Source organism: Raphanus sativus, chromosome 8 (assembly GCF_000801105.2).
Source record: "Raphanus sativus cultivar WK10039 chromosome 8, ASM80110v3, whole genome shotgun sequence".
NCBI lineage: Eukaryota > Viridiplantae > Streptophyta > Magnoliopsida > Brassicales > Brassicaceae > Raphanus > Raphanus sativus.
The window spans coordinates 10,756,433-10,777,901 of NC_079518.1; the positions used below are offsets into that span (position 1 = coordinate 10,756,433).

Here is a 21,469-nt window from a genome sequence, read left to right on the forward strand (position 1 = left end):
ATCCTCTTTTTGTGTGTATTAACATTAGAATAAAATCATATTACTCCAAATAATGTTGTATTATGACAGCGAAACAAAGAAGAGCTAGGAATTGGGGAGACAGAGTGGTTGCAGCCGTTGTGATCTCCACTGGCCAAGTAGTAAGCCTCATGAGTCTTGCGGAGAAGCAATTTAAACCCTAATGAGGAGCCTCCTCTTCCGCTAGCTTCTTCCCTCTGCTCAAGAAGCTGTGGTATACAAATATGGATAATTGATAGTATAAACCGAATAAACAAAATAACAGATCATACTTTTAGTTATTGAATAGTATTATGGTAATATAAAGTTTTTATTTTTATTTTTATTTTTATTTTATGAAATTATCGCAATATTTTTATTTGTCAAGTGGTGAAACATAAAACAGTTTCAAAAGATATTTTTATATTAGTCGATATGTAATTATATATATATACGTTGATCCTCTTTTTTTTGTATTAACATTAGAATAAATATAAGTAAAAAAACATTATAATAAATCATATTACTCCAAATAAATTTGTAATAAATCAATCCATCGTTGACTTGAAGCACAAGAAACAAAAGAAAAAAAAAGGAAACTAAACAGAAATTCTACAACGAAACAAAGTAGTGAAGTGATGATATTTAGGGTTTAGTGTGAGAATAAGAACGAGGAATTGGGGAGACAGAGAACTTCATGTTGTGGTTGCAGCCGTTGTGGTCTCCACTAGCGAAGTAGTATGTCTTATGAGTCTTGCGGAGAAGCAACTTAAACCCTGATGATGAGCCTCCTCTCGCGACTAGCTTCTTGCCTCTGCTCACATCGCATCTCTTGTAGCTCTTCAAGTCTGGAAGCAAGTAGACATCGTTCTTATTGTTGTTGTGCCTCTTCTTGGATTGGTCACTTTTATCGTTGTACTTGAAAGCAAGGACATCGTTGGTGTGGAATGGTTCATGCTTTGAAGCCCATTCTTGGTAGTCGAATCCGTTCTTCCACACAGTAACCTCAATCTTTCTTCTAGGCGATACTTGAGCCGTGTGGTTGTTGTGTGAAGAGCCAATACTACCGCGTGTCTGGTTTGAGCCAGAACCGTTCGAGTGGTTTGATGGGGCCGCGTGGTTGTGTCGGCTTTTATGTGTAGACCCGGTGCCGCTTGAGCCAGAGCTGCTACCCCAACCCCAGTTTGTATCTGTTCCATTCGAGCTCCATCCCCAACCCCAGCTTGAACCACCACCCGAGTTCGAATTTGAACCACCTGAACTCGAGCCAGAGTTGTCGTCGGAGCCCCAACCCCATCCCCAGCTCGAACCGGATTGGCCAGAACCCCAGCTCCAGCTCCATGCATGAGCAGTACCGGAAAAGAAGTAAGCAGTGATCACGAGTACTAAGAGTAGCTTGCGTGTCTTAGAGAGACCCATAGCTACTTATTCTTTGATTAAAAATGGATTGCGCTTTCTTTTTGTTCTTTATTTTCTTTCTTGTTCTTTGCTTTTGTGAGATATTGAGAGCTGAGAAGTTCTTTATTTATAGACTAGGATGATCCCTAGCCACTGAGAGTCGGTTCCATAGAAAAGGAAAATATTAACTTTGATAATCTTAATCTCCTAAATTAATCATGAAAAGGATCTCCTTTGAGAGACTTACATAAAAGGACATTTTCTGAATTTACTTTACTCTATAAGACACAATGCAATTTTAATATTTGTTGTTGTGAGTAACTTGTTTCTCTTCAGCCTCTATTATAATATCTACGATACATTCGTCTATGAAATATCTACATACACATTAACAAAACACCATCCACGACATACTATCCACAAAAAATCCATCCACGATACATTCATTTATAAACCACCATCCACAAATCACCCATCCATGAGTCTTATAGATAATAGGAAAGTTTTCAGATATCCTTGAATCAGTACACATGTTCTCATGCATGGTTCGTAAGATCACAAAGTCCAAGATATTGCATATTTGAACTACCACTTAAGTGTACAAAATTTTGAAACTCAAACAGTCAATTGCATAGGGTTTTTATAAAAAATATGTTAATACAATTCTTTTGCCCACAAGTATCTTGTCCATAACTATCTCGTCCACAATTTTTTCTTCCACAACTTTGACGTCCACTGCTATTATGTCCATTTCTCTTTTGTTCCACCTTTCTCCGGAACATCAAATCCAACATACACAATGGTGAAATTTGTTAAAAGAATTAAATAGATTTATTTTGTTGGAGAGGTATGTATATTTCAACTAAATTCTTACAAATAATCTGTTTTTTTAAAGGTGAAGATTTAGCACATTCTATTTTTTTTCTAATTTCTGGATCGAGAGCAACAAACAAAAAAGGAAGATAGAAAGGAATTAGGGTTCATCAAGAATGAGAGATACACTTTATTCTTTGAAAATTAGAATTTATTATCTTAAAAAGGTGAAAAGAAAAAAAGGAATTGATCTCGTTGTTTTAAAGAAAATGAATTGAATTAGAAAAATGGATTATTGGGTGGTTCATTTTATAATTAGTTATTTCTAGTTAGAGAATATAATCGAGTCCACTCACACACTAGTTAAGGGGTTTATTGGTCAATATAGCATGGAAAAGTGTCTTCAATACACAATGTGTTCTTTAGCGTAATTGGAAACTTGAATTGTGTCTTTCAGAATAAATTTCTCATCTTTTTTTCCGTTTTATAATCCTTATAGCAGATACAATTTTGATTGTGTTGTCTCCAAAATCAGACCATGAAGGAAATAATATTAGATGTTAAGACAGAAACATTGTCTCTCAAAAATTTTCATAGTGACATAACATTCAAAACATATATTTTCTTTTCAATAAGCAGACAACTCTTTTGATTGTGTTAAAAAAAAAGCAGACAACTCTTTTGCAGTTGATGGATAAACACATGGACAGGTTATGATTTTTTGTTGTCAACAAGATTTTTATTAAAACCCAATGAGCATAGTAGAAAGGGTAAATGATACAAGACTTAAAGAAGCTCATACGTCAAAATAAAAAGTTTAAATGGATCAAGTTGAACAAGATGTTTTACCAAAAAAAAGTTGAACAATATGCTCTTAATATTTAAATATTTATAATATTTTCAACTCATTGAAGTAATCAAAATAAAAACATTGGAAAATTTAAGAAGGTAAGTGTGACATGTATAAAAAAACTGACTTTTAGTATATTATTAACAATTCATCGTTATTCAGTACTAATATTGCAAAATGAAAAATAGATTGCTTTCTTTTTGTGTTTTTTTCTCGTTGTTTGCTTTTATAAGCTATTGCTAGTTGAGAGGTTTTCTATTTATAGAGACCAGGATGAGCCCCAACTATTAAGAGTCGGTTCCCAGTAGAAGAAAGAAAATATATATGAATTTTGATTTATCATATCTACAAAATCAATAATGAAAACGCTTTTTAAAAAAAAATCTTATGAAAAACTGTGGTTCAGAAGAATAACTTATGAAATATAAGATGTTATTGTATTGTTTGGAAAATCGAACATAAAAAATTTCCTTTTATTTTTACACTAACATTAACCTAGATCAAACAAGAACCTTGTGCCTCAAGTTTCAGTCCAGTATTGTATGTCTAATGTTCCTTTAGTTCAGCTTGTATTAGAGTGATCTTATCCCGTCAATCCCACCCACAAGCTAATACATTCTAACATTCTTTGCCTAGCAAGATACGACTAGTTCTCCTTCCGCTTGCCTATCTCGGTAGGAAATAGTGAATCATATGCCATTCTTAGAGTGCAGCAGGGATTCCCAAAAGTCCTGCTTGTGAGGAATTGGAGATCTGTCTGAAGCCTGCGATCAGGGGAAAGAGAGATCTAAAGTCAAAGAAAGCTCTAGTCATGCTAGTTTTTTATGATCCCAAGTCAAGATCATCCTTCAGTCAACATTCTATTCAAGTAGGTCTTCCGTTAGTTTTGAAAGAACCGATGTTCAAGTTCTAAGAGAAAACAAAGCATATTTTAACAGTAACGGAAAGCAAAGTATAAACTATATAATACACAATGATATCTTCCAAAGGCCTCATTACTCACTCCTTCGCTGGATAAAACTTATTAAACCCTAAAATTTTACTAATAGCTCAATAAAACATACGCCAATGGTTGTCTTCTCTCAACCAAATTTCATCCACAGAAAGGTGAGGACTGATGAGCTTTGCAATCTCCAAGAACCCAATACGGTCTTTGCCTTTAAATATCTTTTTCAGCTTCTTGTGGCACATTATAACCTTTTTGTGTTTGTTGATACTGGTAGGAGAACAACATTTTAGCCACCAAAGTTACACACAAGTAGATTGAATACATACATGACTTATCGCAAAATTTGATGATCATTATGTTTTAAAATTATCACTAAATATCAAGTATCCACCAACATATTTAGAGGATATTGACACGGCTAGAAGTCGGAAAAGCCTTAATTATTACTAGCTGTACAGATGCTTTAATGCTTGTAACACTTGCTTCTGCTCCATTTTGACTCGATATATTCCACAACTTGATCTTTTTTTTTTCTCAACTTTGTTAAACAAAATACTAATTTGGTGACATGTTTGTCCAATCCACAGATAATTCTGGAATTATTGTCAACGGCAGAATTATTTGTAGTCAGTCAGCATAGCATAGTTCAGTAATCAAACTAATGTTCTTCTTTTGACATCCTAAGATTTTCGGATCAATCTATCAATCTCTTATTCTGAAAATATGTTAGACCATCTCCATTGGTTAGAACCCATAATAGATTCTAATGATTAGTAATTGTAAATTTTGTAGCTTGTGAAGTTTAGAACTCCTTGTAATGTAATTAAATTTGTGAAGGTCCAATGGTAGAACTCTTTTGAAGTTCTTAATTTTTAAAAAAAAAATTTAGAAGTTGAAATATTATTGGGTTTCATAAAAACAAGCTCAAGAAAACTACTAGAGAATTTTAACACAAAACAAGTAAAGATAATCGATCTTTACCTTCATAACTAAGTCATATTGCCAACTAATGCAAAGAAGAACATTCAAATATTTTAGTAATGCTTATATAGTCTTCGATCCACTTGTCGTGTAAATCGAGTTACAAGAAAATATCAGGATGATAAACATCAAACTTGCATTATAAACATTTTCAAGTTGGGCCGCATTTGGGCCAAGTCCAATGCTCTAAAAATTGTAGGTCCGAGAACCTCCAAATTATTACAAAACAAAAAATTTAAAAATTATTAAGAATAGTTTATGGTCTTCAAATTCTCGGATTCGACCATAAGTGTCCAAGAATCATAAGGATGTGAGAATGAATGAGATCCGATGTGTACAGATTAAATTATTTACCTGGATCATGTGGTAGTTGTTAAATTCAAGAACATATGATTTTCTCTACAAATAAACTTTAGAGATTATTGTTAAAAAAATCTCTCGACTAATATCAAAATTAATTAATTATTCTAGATTGCTGAATAGTCCAACAACTTAACAAAAAAAATTCTTACAAGATAGTATTACTAGAAACAGATTTTGTTAAAACATTGACGAATCTTAAACCATCGAACTAGATAAACTTCCACAATACAACATAAATATATTTTATCCTTACTTTTTTGTTTTTTAACCATTATATATAGTCTTTGTTGCCCCAAAAAAAAACCCATTATATATAGTCTTTTTAACTAAAATTTTGGATCATAATATTTTAAGAAAAAAATAAGCAAAAGACAAATAATTTCGCCTTGCCGACCAAGGTCGTAGTACGAAAATACAAAATTTTTATTTTATTTTAGTCGAGGTAAGTATAACCTCTTTTCCCTTTTCATCCTTGCTTTATGAGTGTTCAGGCCCAGAGGCGGCCCTTGGACCAAGCCAAGGAAGCCACTGCTTCCGGCCGTTTTATTATACATATTATTTCGGCCACATTTTCACAAAATCTCCCTGTAGTCTAGTGGTAAAACATGAAGTATAAAGACTTCCATACACCAACCCGGGTTCGAAGCCCCACTAACACGGCCGATTTTTTATAATTTGCTTCTGGTCCTAATTTTCCCAAGACCGGCTCTGTTCAGGCCTCTCTCACCGCTTACACCACCATGGCTCACAAAACTGCGACGGCGAGGTGCATTGACGATGAAGAAGAAGATGAGTACGTCTGCAGGATCTGCAGAACTCCAGGTGATGAAGACAATCCACTTCAATATCCATGCATCTGCAGAGGAAGCATCAAGTTTGTGCACCAAGATTGCCTCCTTCAATGGCTTAACCACTCCAAAGCTCAACGATGCGAGGTTTAACTTCTTCTTCTTCTTCTCTCGGTTATGTTCGGTTTATTAACTTCTTCCTTGTGGCAGGTTTGCAAGCATCGGTTTTCATTCACACCACTTTACGATGAGAAGGCTCCCACAAGACTCCCTTTGAAGGAGTTCGTTTTTGGCGCTGCGACGAAAGTCTGGCGTTGTTGCCGTGTTCCGCACGTCTTTCTTCTGTTGGGTTTACTCCTTTCGGTCTGGCTTGTCACTCTTTCTTTCATCACGTTTTGGACATGGAGATTGGCTTTTGTCCGGAGTTTCGGTGAAGCTCAGAGCCTCTTGTTCTTAAGCCACGTCTCCTCCACAAGAGTCGTCCTGACCGATTGTTTGCTTGGTTTCTTACTATCTGCAACTATCATCTGCATTCTCCGTGAAGCTGCTTCGTTGAGGAACTTCATTAGGCATTTGGAAAGAAACTTTCTGTTTTACCTTCGAATACAGAGTCCCCTGTTTCCCTTGTTTAGTGTAAGTTGAATGTTTCATCCTTTTTGTTCAGTGTTACACTTCTGTTCTCTCATTTAAAATCTTATATATATATATATATATATATATATATATAAATCTGCAGGTTCCGGCAAGGAATATAATATTTATTGGTGTTGTCATCTTTGTGCCCTTCACACTAGGACGGGTTATACTGCATCATGTTGCTTCTGCTGATCTCTTGAAAGGCTATGTTGCTGGTGGACCATCAAAGCTATATGACGTTACAACTCTAACGGTTGGCTACATGTTTGTAGTCTTCCTTTACCTTGGAACCATTGCGCTGATTCGATATTTCAAGGGCCCGCCGTTGAACTTTGATAGACTCTATGGTATTGCTGCTTCAATAGTAGAAACTATACCACCTCTCCTTAGGCAGTTGTCGGCAGGAATCAAACCAGGGACCCTTGTTGCCTATTATTTTGGGGTCTTACCCTTGATGTGTGGGTGGTGTCTAGATGTTTTCACGGTTAGTATGTTTGGTGAGACAACAATGTCCAGCAGAGTAGAGTATCTATCAGTTTCCCCGCTTGCAAGCCCACTTGTTCATTGGGCTGTTGGAGCGTTGTACTTGTCGAAAATAGGCATATGCGAGGAGCTTCTTCCAAAGGTAGGTACCGTGGGTGGTGGTGGTCTTTCTTTCCTCATAAAAAAAATGTTTCTTCTCTGTGCTAATAATATTTAATATTTGTTTTTTTCCCACTTTTTTTTTTGTGCAGGTTCTTCGCCGTGAAGCTTTGTTTTTCCTTGATGATCCTCATGAAGATGATGATGACCCGTTCCAGTTCATAATTGAAGAAGCAGAACGCAAGCTAGGTTGGGGTATTTTGTTAGATGTTGCAAAGTATGGGAGTTTGATTTTCTTGCTGGTGTTTTTGCCAGTCAAGCTTGCTATCATGATGGCTCCTACGGTCTTCCCTCTTGACATATCGTAAGAAAACGTTGGCTTTGCATCTTGTTTTTTTTTTTTCTTTTTTGTAGATTTTGAGTAAGTCTTTACTAACCTTGTGAATGTTACACAGTGTATCTGATCCATTCACTGAGATTCCTGTCGGCTTGCTCCTGTTTACAATCTGCACGCAGTTTATCATCGAGCATTTCAGACTCTGGACCACGGTTAAGTCCCTTGTACGCTGCTGGTTCACCAGCGTCTGCTGGGCGCTTGGTTTGTCAGACTTGCTCTTGCCAATACCAGAGGACAACGGAAATGATGAGCCAGGGAGGCAGAACAGAGGACCTGAAAGAGCCATGGGTGTGCTTCCAGCAACTGTTGACCAAAACAGAAGCCTCCTCCTCGCTGGGAACGTAGAACAATCTCATTCAGAGTAAGTTGTTTGCATGCTTTAAGTTTCAAGATTTACATTAGGCCTTACCTTGAAACGGAAGTAAATTTTTAGCAGGTACATCTTTGTGCTGCGTGTAGTCCTTCTACTACTTGCTGTATGGGTTACACTTCTTCTCTTCAATACGGCAATGATAGTTGTACCGGTTTCTCTTGGCCGTGCTCTGTTTAGTTCCATACCAACTCTCCCTATAACGCATGGCGTCAAGTGCAATGGTAATGTGTGTTAAATCTGATCTTCTGCTTCATTCTTTGAGAAGAATGCACAATAGTAACATGACATCTTCCTAAATCTTGTAGACCTATATGCTTTTGTCATCGGCACATATGCCTTTTGGACTACCATATCTGGGGTCAAGTATGCTCTCGAGCATTTGAAGTCAGAAAGGACTTCAGTCTTGCTCAACCAAGTATGGAGATGGTGTGGGATTGTCTTCAAAAGCTCAGTGCTGGTAGCCATATGGGTAAGTAGTTTGTGCTGTTGTTTGCTTTTCAGAGTTTTGAAATACTCCAAAAACTCATTTGATTCTGTGTGTTTGAAAAATGCTGGTTGAACAGATTTTTATCATTCCAGTGCTGATAGGACTTGTGCTTGAGTTATTGGTGATTGTCCCAATGAGAGTCCCAGTAGATGAAACTCCTGTCTTCCTCTTGTATCAAGACTGGGCTCTTGGCCTCATCTTTTTGAAAATCTGGAAAGCATTGGTTAGTACTCTTTTCTTTTTTTTTGGTATCGCATGCAATAAATGTATCATGTCACTAAAAATGACAAACAATGGACAGATAATATCGCTGGATGATAGCTGGAAAGCAAAGTTTGAGAGAGTAGAAGAAGATGGATTCTCAAGGCTTCAAGGGTTATGGGTGCTCAAAGAGATTGTATCTCCTATCCTGATGAAACTCCTGACAGCATTATGTGTGCCTTATGTCCTGGCGAGAGGAGTCTTCCCCATGCTCGGATATCCACTGGTTGTGAACTCGGCCGTCTACAGGTTCGCTTGGATAGGTTGCCTCTCTGTGATCCCCTTCTTTTCTTGTGCAAAGAGATGTCATGTCTGGTTCAGAAACCTTCATAACTCTATCCGTGATGACCGTTATCTCGTTGGTCGGAGACTCCTTAACTTTGAGGAAGCTGCTTTGGGTCAACGAAAAATAATACCAAAGCAGTGCCAGTGAGGATGGTGTTTTAGTTGTGACTTAGACGTGCAATCTAACAAGAAGCTTAGAAATAATATTGTTCTCTATGTGTATATTACTAGACTAATTTGAGTAATGATATTATGATACAGTAGCAGCATTAATATAAAGCATTAGTATTCTAATGAAATTACTTGCTAGATACCAAGGTGCCACACATGTTTCTGACTTTTTCCAAAAGAAGACCTTATCACCTAACTCTACATTGTGCTGAGCACTAAGCTGCAATAGAAGCAAACAAAACCAGTTTTTTCTTTTGTTTTAGTTCAGCAAAAAAAGAACTGATTGTTTTGTACATAACAACCAAATAAACCGAGTTGCACTAAATTTTGCAGAGTAGATTTTTGGTTTTCATCAAGTTAACCGGGTAACTCGATAGAGCAATTGGCATAAAAATTATACAATAAGTTGGAAATTAGCAAAAATGAAACATTAGCAGAAACGTGGAGAAGGCCCATCCTATTTTCTGATAAAATGATTCTGACTATGATAACTCTACGGGTAAGATTGGTAAAAACCAGAGTAAATGAGCAGAAATAAGTTGTTTAATTGGGTGAAAAAGTTGAACAGGAAAAATTATGTTAAAAATAAATAAAAAATTGAACTGAGCGCAACTACGTTCTTCCCTATAAACCTTGATGAACAAAAAATACAATAAAGTAAATAGTAAACGGAGTAAAAGAATAAAAAAATATTAAATTGTTTTTCACTTGATTGGTGAATTTGCTGGCTGAAACGAGAGTAAATGGAAGAGAAATACATGGGTTCACCCCTAGAGTAAACATTTAGGTTTATCTAGCCAATAGAATTTCGTTATTTCATATTCAGTATCTTTTAAAAAAGGAAATAAAATATTCTCAAGTTTTATTATGTTTTTAAAATAAAAAATAAATAGAAAATAATAGTAGTAGCAAAAAAAAATTTATATTTAAAATACCACCAACAAAATACTAAACCCTAAACTCATGGTAAACCCTTGGATAAATCCTAAATCTTTTTATTTTTTTTAAAATATACTTTTAACACAATCATCAAAACACTAAACTTTAAACCCTAAATACTAAACCCTAAACCCTAAACCCTTGGGTAAACCCTAAACCCTTGGATAAATCCTAAACTCTAGGATTTAGTATTTATCAAAGTGTTTTGAATTTACCAAGGGTTTAGGGTTTACCCAAGGATTTAGGATTTAGAGTTTAGTGTTGGTTGAAGGTAGTAAAAATATAATTTTAAACGTGTTTTTGTTTGCAATTATTATTATTTGTTATTTATTTTTATTTTTATTTAAAAAATATAATACTCCCTCTGTTTCATAATAAGTATCACTCTACGCTCATTTTCTTGTTACACAAAGAGTGTCACTTTACAATTCCAATGTAAATTATACTAACTTTCAGCTGAAAATTAATTGCAAACTGCATTGATTTTATAAATAATTTTATTTATCTAAAATACTATTGGTCAGAGAGTATAATTAATTACAATTTACATATATTTCAACAATTTTCTTAATCTGTGTGAAAAATGTCACAACGACACTCTTTAAGAAACGGAGGGAGTAAAACTTGATAATATTTTGTTTCCTTTTTTCAAAGATACTAATATGAAATAACGAAATCCTATTGGCTGGGTGACACTAAAAGTTCACTCTAGAGGTGAACCCAATAATTTTTCTAAATGGAATGTGGCTGAAATATTATCGCTAATGGTTCCATCCAATCACACTCTACATCTATTAAATCCGGTTGGAAATAAAAAAACTGTCTGACACATTATAATGATGACTTTAAATAGATATATACAAAAGTGTAAACAATATTGTAGTTTGTAAAGTTCTAACATAGCCATCAGTTACTTAAAAATATAAAGCCCAATAAGAGTTAATAAGATTTTAGTTATTTTGATCCGTGATTCGAAAGTGCGGAATTATCTTTTGTTAATAAATTTATTTTAAGTATGGATTGTTGGATGTAAATATATTAAGTAGCCGACTAACTCTGATAAAAAAGAGGATTATAATATAGTAACTTAATAATACAAGTGTAAATCTACACATTGAAGTTATACATGACAACTCATACCAAGTTACTTATGTTTACTAATATTATAGCTTAAGTTGCAGTATTATATATGTTCATTTTTTAACCGGCTAATTATAAACAAAAAGGACAAATAATACTATTAACCAATTATTTCAAAAAATAAAATCATTAGAAAAAAACGTCAAACCACCATCTTTTCTTTTAGTGAAGTTTGAATATTGATGCAGTTGTTGGAGACACCATAATTTAAATTGGAGATGTAGAGCTTCATTCCAGTCTCGATCCGCCAACACTAAGACCTGAGACTGATGCCGAAATGCCACCGGCACACCAACGTAAGTGGCGAAAACGTTGTTTTTCTTGAGGACGTCTCGGGTTTGTAGTTGTTTGTTCGTATAAAAAAAAAATATATTTTAACTTAAATGCAAACGCTGACTAAAATCTACGAAACACAAAAGGAAAAAATATCAATAATATGAGATTTCAAATAAGATCGGATGAAAAAGAAAAGAGTAAGCTTAGCTGTTGTGGAAAACTATGAATTTACAAAAAAAATCAGTTGAGATAGATTGATCAATTTTTTGAAGATAAAAACTTGAATTTTGAAAAGAAAATGATTTTTTGAGAAAGTGGTGACCTTTTTGGGAACAAAAGGAACGAATAGGAAGTGAACATACAATAATAAAATAGCAGGAATGAAAAAGAATGAATGTTCCTCCTCAAATTCAATAAGAAATAGTTTTGTTCTTCATTTTTCTACAAAAAAGAGAATGAGAATGAAAAACAATTCTTTGTGAACGGTGAATTTTTTAGGAATGATAAGGAATTGAATACTCCTCCTCGTTTCCTGGTTACCATTCAAACCCAACTAGACTATTACGCTCGTATAGAAATGGTAGAGATACTTTTACCATTATTGAAAGCGAACAGTAGAAATTCCATCTACGCAAATTAAGTAGTTATGGGTGTATATGGACTATAATTTCTCAACTCGATATATAACACTTAGAACCAAATTGAATAAACCAAATAATACCAAAACTAGATCTTGACCCGTCCGACCGGACGGGTGTTTATTTTATATTTTTAGTTTTTTTGTTTATATTAAATGATAAATTTACGATATTTTAAACATAAATTTTAGATTAAAAATAAATTTTGGTAGTAATAATAAAAAGTTAAAATTAAAAATTTAATTAAATATTCAGATATAAAATTTAAATTTTCTAACTAAAATAATATAAAAGCGGGTCATATTTTTTTTAATTTTAAAATCTTAGCATCTCTTATAAACAAATAAAATAAATTTATAAAAATATAAAATATATAAACATATTTAGAACTATAATTTCTGTTAAAATAAATTTATTAAAGAAAATAATCTTGCGATGTTGTTATTTATTTATAGATTCGACCCGTAACTGTATAAATATTTTTTTCACTTTAATTTTTTCTGTGTACTAATGATATAATATATATATGTACATTAAACTCTATAACATTATTGTTAATATTACATTTAAAAAAAATTTATTTATTATGTTAAATAATTATGTTTTATGATTTTAATTGTCTATTATATCACAGTATATCATATAAACAAATCCAATATTTATAACTAATTGAACTTATATTTTGAAACCATTATACTAATAATATATGAATAAATTATTTTATATTATATTTATATGTTATATAAATTGATTATGTTATGTGATTTTAATATTTAATAAGTTAATACAAAATATATAGAGAAATTAATTTTGGTTAATATATGATTAAGGAAATTTATTATTTAAATTAGAAAAAATATTAAATGTTTAAATCTATTATTTAAATTCAAATTAGGAAAATACATTTATTAATCAGAAAAGACAACAATAATTAAGGAATCTAAATCAGAAAAGACAACAATAATTTTGGAAAACACATTAAATAAACTGAAAAAGACAAGCATTAAAATAGGAAAGTTAGTTAATTCTCAGTGGCATGCCATTGTAAATAAAACTGAAAATTAAGGGGTATTTTTTATTGGGTACTTCTCTTTTAATAAGATAGATATAATTCAGTTTATTTCTGTAGCATTTTGAAAACCGAGAAACTTGAAAACCTAATTAGCTGACTCTTAAAAACTGATAAACCAAAAACTCTTCTCGAAATTCAGAATTTCATATCTAGGATCATCGAAAGAAAAAAAATGTTAAAACCGTAATGTTTTCTACATTTTGATTTCTTAAAAAAATATCCGAACCGATCCAAAAAAGAATACTCGATCTAAACCAAAATCTCTAGGACCGAACCGGAAACTGATCCGATTCACACACAATCGCGTCTGTCTGACTTTTTCCGAAACGAAGACCTTATCACCAACTTCCACAAAACCAATCCTTAACTGTTACGTTTTTCACTTCTGACTCAATCCAACGGCCCAGATCTCCCCAAAATCCAAATCTAGGGCTTCCAGAAAATAAAAAAATATATTTTCGTAATATAAAAGCAAAGAAACGAAAATCGCAATAGTCTCTCTTCCATCGTCACCAATTCGTCTCGCCTACAATCTCTCTACCCAGTTTTTTTTCTCTCTTATCTCGCCGTCGCAGGCTTCGCCGCCGGCAAGCTCCTACCCTTTTCATCTTCCCTCTCCTCTAATATCCCCAAAAAGAGAAAAAAAAAACAGAAAAAAGTAAAACGATCAGAAAAAAAAATCGAATCTTTTGTTGTTGTGTTATTACTTTCCGCTTCATTTCTCCTTCGTTCAATCCGATTTGGTTTTATCAGTCTAAAATAACGAAGAGGGGAGGGAAGAGTAATTGAAAACCCCAAAAAAAAAAATCAAATAAAAAGTTTCAAAAATCCAAAAAAAAAGAAGAAGAGAGAGAATGGCTCAGGTTCAGACTGTTGCGAACGGCTCAAGTGCGGCGGCGGCGGCTCCGGCACAGATCGGCACGACGTCGCTCTACGTGGGGGATCTGGATCTCAATGTGACGGACTCGCAGCTTTTCGAGGCGTTTAGCCAGATGGGTCAAGTGGTCTCGGTTAGGGTTTGCAGAGACGTGGCCACTCGCAAGTCTCTAGGGTATGGATACGTCAACTTCGCCAATCCACAAGATGGTAAGCCTTCTGAGACTAGCAAGTTTCGATTTTTTTTATCGATTAAGTAAAAGGGGATTAGGGTTTGCTCGATTAGGGTGAATGTTGGGGGTTTTCTCAATTAGGGTTCCTAGTTGCAAATGTTTGTCCTTTCTGGTGTTTATAACTGCAATTTGGTTAATGTTGTTGTAATAACTACAGTAAAAGGGGATTAGTGTTTGTTCGATAGGGCCAATACTGGATCCTTGATTGGTGTATATATATATATATATATGCAACGTGATTGATGCTGTTGCAGTGAAATTTTTATCCCTTAATGTGTAAAGATATATCTTTTAATGGTACTTATGTTGTGCTCTCTCTTTTGCAGCTGCGAGAGCTATCCAGGAAATGAATTTCATGCCGCTCTATGGGAAACCCATAAGGGTTATGTACTCTCATCGTGACCCAAGTGTTCGCCGAAGTGGTGCTGGGAACATATTCATCAAGGTACTGTTCTTGTCTTTGATGTTAAGTCTACCTTTGTAAGACGATTTGATTGTTAGTGCAGATATCAGTTGTGTTTTTGTTTTTTTTATCTATGTTTCTTAACTTGGGCTCTATATGTACGCAGAATTTGGACCTGGCCATCGACCACAAGGCACTCCATGACACGTTTTCAAGCTTTGGGAACATTGTCTCCTGCAAGGTAGCTGTGGATGCTTCAGGCCAGTCAAAAGGCTATGGGTTTGTGCAGTATGCCGATGAAGAATCCGCCCAGAATGCTATCGAGAAACTGAACGGCATGTTGCTTAACGACAAGCAAGTGTATGTGGGTCCTTTCCTCAGGAGACAAGAGAGAGACTCGGCTGCTAACAAAACGAAGTTCACCAATGTGTACGTGAAGAATCTCGGTGAAAACACTACCGACGATGACTTGAAGAAGGCTTTCAGCGAGTATGGGCAGATCACAAGTGCTGTGGTGATGAAAGACGGAGAAGGGAAGTCGAAGGGCTTCGGCTTTGTTAACTTCGAAAACGCTGATGATGCTGCCAGGGCTGTGGAGGCTCTCAATGGGCACAAGTTTGATGACAAGGAGTGGTATGTTGGTAGAGCCCAGAAGAAGTCCGAGAGGGAAACAGAGCTAAGGGTTCGTTATGAGCAAAACTTGAAGGAGGCTGCGGAGAAGTTTCAGAGTTCAAACTTGTATGTGAAGAATCTGGATCCTAGCATCTCTGACGAGAAACTCAAGGAGATATTTTCTCCTTTCGGTACTGTTACGTCTTGCAAGGTTCGGTATCTTCTTTCTCTTTTGATCTGCAGTGAAGTTGACTCTCTTGCTTCATTATATAAGAAGCTTTTTCATTTAAATATGATGACAGGTGATGCGGGATCCTAGTGGAATCAGCAAAGGTTCTGGTTTTGTTGCTTTCTCAACTCCTGAAGAAGCAACGGAAGCTGTAAGTCTGATATATACACTTGTTCAATGTGTGTGTGAGTAAAGGCACTTCGTTGTTATTAACAGTGGAATACTGTATACAGATGTCACAGTTGAGTGGTAAAATGGTTGAAAGCAAGCCGCTCTATGTTGCTATTGCGCAGAGGAAGGAAGACAGAAGGGTCAGACTACAGGTTTGCTTCTCTTGGAATCCCTCCACCGATATACCAATTTCATTATAAAACTATATGTATAGTAGACAAAACATGTAGAATTGCTGATTGGACTCAGAATTAATGTCCAACTAAGCTATCATACTTGTTTGTTTTTCCTTTTCTTGTTGGAAACTTTTCTGGTATTTTTATGATATACTTGTCTCATTTTTATCTCCTGCTGCTGCTGAGATTGTACATGATGTGAACAGGCTCAGTTTTCCCAAGTGAGGCCAGTTGCAATGCAGCCACCTGCTGGCCCTCGCATGCCAATGTTTCCCCCTGGTGCTCCAGGTATTGGACAGCAAATGTTCTATGGCCAGGCGCCTCCTACCATGATTCCTCCCCAGGTAATCATCATTGTTCTTCAATCTCTTACAAAGATATTTATCTATTTTAAATTTACTTGAGATATATATTAAATTCAAGCTGCCTACTGCTTTTAAGTCACACTGGAAGTTTTAAAATTTTGTGTGTTTTACCTCTATAGTTAGCTCTACTCACACTTGTGCCTTTCCAAAACTGTTGGGGTAATATTAACCTCTTGTTTGTGTAACGACACAGCCCGGATATGGATACCAACAGCAGCTTGTTCCTGGAATGAGACCTGGTGGGGGCCATGCACCCAATTACTTCATGCCTATGGTTCAGCAACATCAGCAGCGTCCTGGAGGAGGAAGACGCCCTGGAGGGATCCAACAGTTCCAGCAGCAACCTCCCATGATGCAACACCAGGTTCTTTCTTTCTCAGTTGCACTTCTTTGATCTCTCTTTTAATACAAAAGTTCATCATATGACTTTTTTCCTGTCTGGGTGATATCAGATGCATCCAAGGGGTAGTAGGAACATCCGGTACTCCCAAGGGCGTGGCGGTAGTGGTGGTGATGTGCCTCAATATGACATGGGGAACAACGCCATGCCGATGCCCATTGGAACTTTGGCTTCAAATCTGGCTAATGCTTCTCCAGAGCAACAGAGGACGGTGAGAAGATTTCCAAAAAGACCTTTGGGGTTTATTATAATGTAGTTACTAACTCTGTTATGTATGTGTGTTTTACAGATACTGGGTGAGAATCTGTACCCGTTGGTGGAGAAGCTTGAGGCAGAGTCTGCAGCCAAAGTGACTGGGATGCTTTTGGAGATGGACCAAACCGAAGTTCTCCACCTCTTGGAGTCACCAGAAGCTCTGGAGGCGAAAGTTGCAGAGGCAATGGATGTTCTGAGGAGCGTTGCTGCTGGTGGTGCAGCCGAGCAGCTCGCTTCCTTGAACCTCTCTTAACTTGTTTTATTTCCAGTTTGGTCTTTTGCTTTTTTATGTCTCTCTCTCCCATACAATCACCTTTGAAGTTGTTTCGTTGCTTTCCCTATAACTGCTTTGTGTGTGTTTTAAACTTAATTTAAGAATTTAAAACTTATCTGCTTTGTTTTACTTATGTTTGTATTATCTCTACATACATATACAATGAAAACAGGAATATAACGCATACCAATATACAATTAGCACTGAAACAGGAATATAACTCATGAATTTCAAATAGAGAAAACTTTGTAAAATGATTAATGATGTATTTGATGTAAACATAAAAGTTCAGCCTTCAGGGGTTAAAAAAGTACTAAATAAGATAAATGGTATTATTTGATGGAACAGTTGAACAGTTAAAAGTCAGGGTTTTTTTTTTGTGCACCAAAGTCAGGGGTTTATAAAGCAAAAAACATTAAAACACACTCGGAGCTAGGGTTTTGGAACTGTGTTTGAACCAAAAAAAAAGAAAAAAAAAAGGTTTTGGAACTCTCCCAAGCCAACAGCTTCTTCGATCTTCCCCGCCCGGCTCCTTTTCTACATGTAAGTTTTCTCGATTGCCAAGTAAAGAGATCAATCAATTTAACCGTCTCCGCGTGTTTAGATTGGGAATCCAAATCGATTGCGATGTTATCGGTTTAGCGAACTCGTGCTATTGAATCACTGCATCTTCAAAGTTAATACTTTCGTGTTGCTCAGGTTGATTTAAAAGAAAAATATGTGAAGAAAGATTCGAATTACAATGTTATGTCTCTGCTTTGATTGATATGGTGAAGCTAATTAGGATTCTTAAAAAGTTGGTTTTTTTTTTGCAACTGTATTATTGTTAATGGTTTTATATGTTTTTTTCTTCAGATAATACAGTGAGAAAAGTTAATGTGGTGTTGAAGGTGACCTATCTGGGGACAGCTGTTATATATTCATCAAAAAAAAATGTCTAAGAAGAAGAGTAGTACTTCTTCCATGAGGAAGTTATCTCAAGCTGGAGACAAACCTTCGTTACAGCAAAAGAAACCAGTTCCGAAACCTGGTAAGATAGGGAAAGAGATTGATGACATTTTTGGTGGGGGAAAGAATAAGAAGAAGCCATCCCAATCAGGAGTCAAACCTGCTGCAACAGTACAACAAACCAAACCTGGTAAAATAGGGAAAGAGATTGATGATATTTTTGGTGGGAGGAAGAAGAAGAAGAAGCTAGAAGTGGAAACGAGCGAGAAGAAAGAGTCCCCTCCTGCGAAGAAAGCAGAGATGGTGGCAAAGAGGAAAAGGAAGAGGAGCGAGGTTGAGGGATTTAGCAAGAGCCCGAAAAGTGGTGGACCGAGGAAGAGAACAGAAGACGGGTTACTAGTGTTCACGGAAGATGAACTTGGTATCAATAAGGCCAATGCTGGTAATACGCGTCTGTGCCCTTTTGACTGCCAGTGTTGCTTCTAGTGTCTCCTTTCTCTTTTTTTTTTGTTAAAACCAATTTTGAAAGCTTTGTTCTTACATTGAAAAGTGGATCCAACTGGATGCATGATGTTAGTGTGTTGTTATTAACAGTTTGAATTTATATCCAATTGCTTTCTGGTTGATTTAGCACTAATAGTAGATACGATTTAGATAGAGAGGTGTGATAAAGGAATATATGATTTAATCTCGGATTTGAAAGCACACCTCTTGTTTGGTAAAGTCTTTACCATTCAACACTTGACATATGTTGTGTGTTTGTGTATGTAACAACTAGATGACATTCTTGGTTGCTTTAGTCTCTCAAGGAAGAAATAACATTCAACTTTCTAGCCAATTGCTTCTTGATTGACTGGCACTAGTAGATAGGAGGCGTGATGAAGGGATATGATTAATCTCGGATTTGAAAAGCACACCTCTTGTTGTTTGGTTCAATTGCTTACAAAACATGAATCATGTTTCAGCACTATGTCAACATCTAGTCGTTTTGTTCTTGATTTGGCTTCGGTTCAACAATCCATGAACATGTAAAACCAAAAGAGGATTCAAACTAGGTTTCATCTTGGATCAAATTTGACTTTTTTTAACTCTACTTGTGAAAATAAGACCAAAAGTTGAAACTAAGACGCAAAAGAAGGAAGCACACCGACCTAACATATATGAAGATTGATACGTGGTTGTGTCCCCACCACCTATTAGATAATAAACCAAGACATCATCAACTTGTCTACTTCTTCTCTCTCGTTTTGCAGATTTTATCATCTTTGTTTCTCTCAGATTCCACAAAAACATTTGTTTTTTTTTGCGTTGGAATCTGTGAGGAACAGAGGATAAGGTATCATGGGTTCCATCTCTTTATCCAATTCTCTGCCCATAACGCGACTTCCTCTACTTACATCACTCAATCAATCCCTTCTTCCCACTTCTCCATCCTTCTCACTTCCTCCTCTCCCCAACCGTCGTCGCTCCAGTTTTTCACAGAGAATTGCCGCATCTGCCGTCTTCTCAGCTCCTGCCGGCGTCAATGACTCCCTTCCGGTGGGTAACCAACCTTTTATTTCCAGTAAAACTTGAAACTTGTTTGTATTGATGTGAGATTTATTTGTGTGTTTGGTGGGGGTTTCAGGCAAGAAACGAGGGCTACACCGTTGGTGATTTCATGACAGGGAGACAGCATCTCCATGTTGTTAAGCCTTCAACCTCGGTAGATGATGGTAAAGTTATGCTAAAGATGATAAGAACCGTTCCTTCTGATAATTTTTTCAACAATTCTCTGATCCTTGTCTTTGTGGCTATCTTCCTTGAATTTTAAACAGCATTGGAACTTCTGGTTGAGAAAAAAGTCACTGGATTGCCTGTAATTGATGACGATTGGAACCTGGTATACTTCTCTCTTTTGTTTCTCTGATTGTTTGAGTGAACAACAATTCTTTATTAACCATACAGCAATTGTCTTGGCGGTTTCATTACATATGTGCTTACTCCTCTGCTATAATATCTTCTGCAGGTTGGTGTTGTTTCTGATTACGACTTGCTTGCACTGGATTCCATTTCTGGTAACGTATACAAAGCTTTTTCAATCTTCTGCTGGTTTTCTTTCTGCGAGTAGAAGAGAAAACCTTGTGGGATATATGGTTTAAGTTTCTTTATAGTTAGACAGAATTAATATCCACTGTGTATGTAGTTTGTAGGATTTTATTTCTGGACTAGTGGACTTTAGGTGGAACAGTCTTTTTAAGTATTGTTGGCACATAATTTGTTGTGCAGAAGGTTTATGGATTTGTTTTAGTGAAGCAACTCAAACTCTCCTCTTTTTGGTGTTATAGGCCGCTGCCAAAATGAAACCAACTTGTTCCCTAACGTCGACAGTACCTGGAAAGTACGTTTCTCACTCTAATCCATTCCATTGCAATTTTGTTTTTTTGTGAACAAGTGTTTGTCTCCATTTGCCATGAAACTCTCCTGGGAATGAGGTTAGTTGTATGATGATGTTTCGACTTCTATTTTTCTACAGACGTTCAATGAACTCCAGAAACTGATAAGTAAGACACATGGACAAGTGGTTGGGGACTTGATGACGCCTTCCCCTCTGGTTGTCCGTGGTTCAACCAACTTAGAAGATGCAGCCAGGTATCCTCGCTTAGTATGAATTCAATCCGTTTTTTTTTCTCTCTCTCTCTCTCTATGAAACCAACACTTCTTACAGAGATTTGTAACCATTTTGTTGTTCTCCAGGTTGCTTCTGGAAACAAAGTTCCGAAGATTACCAGTCGTGGATTCAGATGGAAAACTGGTAATGTCACACAATCTTTTCTTTCTTCCTTTTGCTCGTTGGTCGAGGATCTTGTCTGATCTTTGTTGTTTTGCTTCTTGTTTTTGTTTGCTTGCAATAAAAGATTGGGATCCTTACAAGGGGGAACGTAGTAAGGGCTGCACTGCAGATCAAGCGTGAAACAGAGAACTGTGAAACTTAGCTAGATAATCCCTTTCAATCTGCCATAGTTAAATAGCAAATCTGTTCATTCCATTCATGGAAGTATATATAATGTAAACCCAAACTGGGAATTCAAGACGTTATTGTGTAGGGCAAAGTCTATTCTCTATTCTCTAATCTTATTGGCACCACCAAA

At 35.9% G+C, this 21,469-nt stretch overlaps 5 protein-coding genes across 5 annotated transcripts; 4 read left to right on the forward strand and 1 right to left on the reverse strand.

Moving 5' to 3' along the window:
• Positions 1 to 535: 535 nt before the first annotated feature.
• LOC108819945 (probable GPI-anchored adhesin-like protein PGA25) lies at positions 536 to 1,555 on the reverse strand. Its single transcript, XM_018592952.2, has one exon. The coding sequence runs from the start codon at positions 1,414 to 1,416 to the stop codon at positions 643 to 645; it is 774 nt and encodes a 257-aa protein (XP_018448454.1). The 5' UTR covers positions 1,417 to 1,555; the 3' UTR covers positions 536 to 642.
• A 4,511-nt stretch (positions 1,556 to 6,066) lies between these two features.
• On the forward strand, positions 6,067 to 9,424 carry LOC108832191 (probable E3 ubiquitin ligase SUD1). Its single transcript, XM_056991688.1, has 9 exons — positions 6,067 to 6,286; positions 6,350 to 6,772; positions 6,876 to 7,400; positions 7,510 to 7,721; positions 7,813 to 8,115; positions 8,191 to 8,348; positions 8,433 to 8,596; positions 8,691 to 8,837; positions 8,916 to 9,424. Exons 1-9 carry the CDS (start codon positions 6,092 to 6,094, stop codon positions 9,306 to 9,308), a joined length of 2,520 nt encoding a protein of 839 aa, XP_056847668.1. The 5' UTR covers positions 6,067 to 6,091; the 3' UTR covers positions 9,309 to 9,424.
• Positions 9,425 to 13,874: 4,450 nt separating this feature from the next.
• LOC108832193 (polyadenylate-binding protein 2) lies at positions 13,875 to 17,505 on the forward strand. Its single transcript, XM_018605689.2, has 9 exons — positions 13,875 to 14,482; positions 14,832 to 14,950; positions 15,075 to 15,731; positions 15,823 to 15,900; positions 15,983 to 16,072; positions 16,303 to 16,440; positions 16,655 to 16,825; positions 16,914 to 17,072; positions 17,151 to 17,505. The coding sequence occupies exons 1-9, from the start codon at positions 14,251 to 14,253 to the stop codon at positions 17,367 to 17,369; spliced, it is 1,863 nt and encodes a 620-aa protein (XP_018461191.1). The 5' UTR covers positions 13,875 to 14,250; the 3' UTR covers positions 17,370 to 17,505.
• Positions 17,506 to 17,773: 268 nt separating this feature from the next.
• LOC108832196 (uncharacterized protein C6G9.01c) lies at positions 17,774 to 18,964 on the forward strand. The gene is made up of 2 exons (XM_018605692.2): positions 17,774 to 17,933; positions 18,246 to 18,964. Exon 2 carries the CDS (start codon positions 18,324 to 18,326, stop codon positions 18,822 to 18,824), a length of 501 nt encoding a protein of 166 aa, XP_018461194.2. The 5' UTR covers positions 17,774 to 17,933; positions 18,246 to 18,323; the 3' UTR covers positions 18,825 to 18,964.
• Positions 18,965 to 19,531: 567 nt separating this feature from the next.
• On the forward strand, positions 19,532 to 21,442 carry LOC108832195 (CBS domain-containing protein CBSX2, chloroplastic). The gene is made up of 8 exons (XM_018605691.2): positions 19,532 to 19,877; positions 19,966 to 20,053; positions 20,156 to 20,220; positions 20,347 to 20,395; positions 20,666 to 20,718; positions 20,854 to 20,969; positions 21,075 to 21,132; positions 21,236 to 21,442. The coding sequence occupies exons 1-8, from the start codon at positions 19,680 to 19,682 to the stop codon at positions 21,311 to 21,313; spliced, it is 705 nt and encodes a 234-aa protein (XP_018461193.1). The 5' UTR covers positions 19,532 to 19,679; the 3' UTR covers positions 21,314 to 21,442.
• Positions 21,443 to 21,469: the final 27 nt, after the last annotated feature.

Excerpts from the sequence above, each read along its gene's own strand:
- LOC108832196 (XM_018605692.2), top strand. The coding sequence starts at position 18,324 with ATGTCTAAGAAGAAGAGTAGTACTTCTTCCATGAGGAAGTTATCTCAA.
- LOC108832193 (XM_018605689.2), top strand. The coding sequence starts at position 14,251 with ATGGCTCAGGTTCAGACTGTTGCGAACGGCTCAAGTGCGGCGGCGGCG. Across the intron at positions 16,441-16,654 it reads CTACCATGATTCCTCCCCAG|CCCGGATATGGATACCAACA; the intron begins GTAATCATCATT and ends GTAACGACACAG. Across the intron at positions 17,073-17,150 it reads CTCCAGAGCAACAGAGGACG|ATACTGGGTGAGAATCTGTA; the intron begins GTGAGAAGATTT and ends TGTGTTTTACAG.
- LOC108832191 (XM_056991688.1), top strand. The coding sequence starts at position 6,092 with ATGGCTCACAAAACTGCGACGGCGAGGTGCATTGACGATGAAGAAGAA. Across the intron at positions 8,597-8,690 it reads CAGTGCTGGTAGCCATATGG|ATTTTTATCATTCCAGTGCT; the intron begins GTAAGTAGTTTG and ends CTGGTTGAACAG. Across the intron at positions 8,838-8,915 it reads TGAAAATCTGGAAAGCATTG|ATAATATCGCTGGATGATAG; the intron begins GTTAGTACTCTT and ends AACAATGGACAG.
- LOC108819945 (XM_018592952.2), bottom strand. The coding sequence starts at position 1,416 with ATGGGTCTCTCTAAGACACGCAAGCTACTCTTAGTACTCGTGATCACT.
- LOC108832195 (XM_018605691.2), top strand. The coding sequence starts at position 19,680 with ATGGGTTCCATCTCTTTATCCAATTCTCTGCCCATAACGCGACTTCCT. Across the intron at positions 20,221-20,346 it reads TTGATGACGATTGGAACCTG|GTTGGTGTTGTTTCTGATTA; the intron begins GTATACTTCTCT and ends TATCTTCTGCAG. Across the intron at positions 20,719-20,853 it reads ACGTCGACAGTACCTGGAAA|ACGTTCAATGAACTCCAGAA; the intron begins GTACGTTTCTCA and ends ATTTTTCTACAG.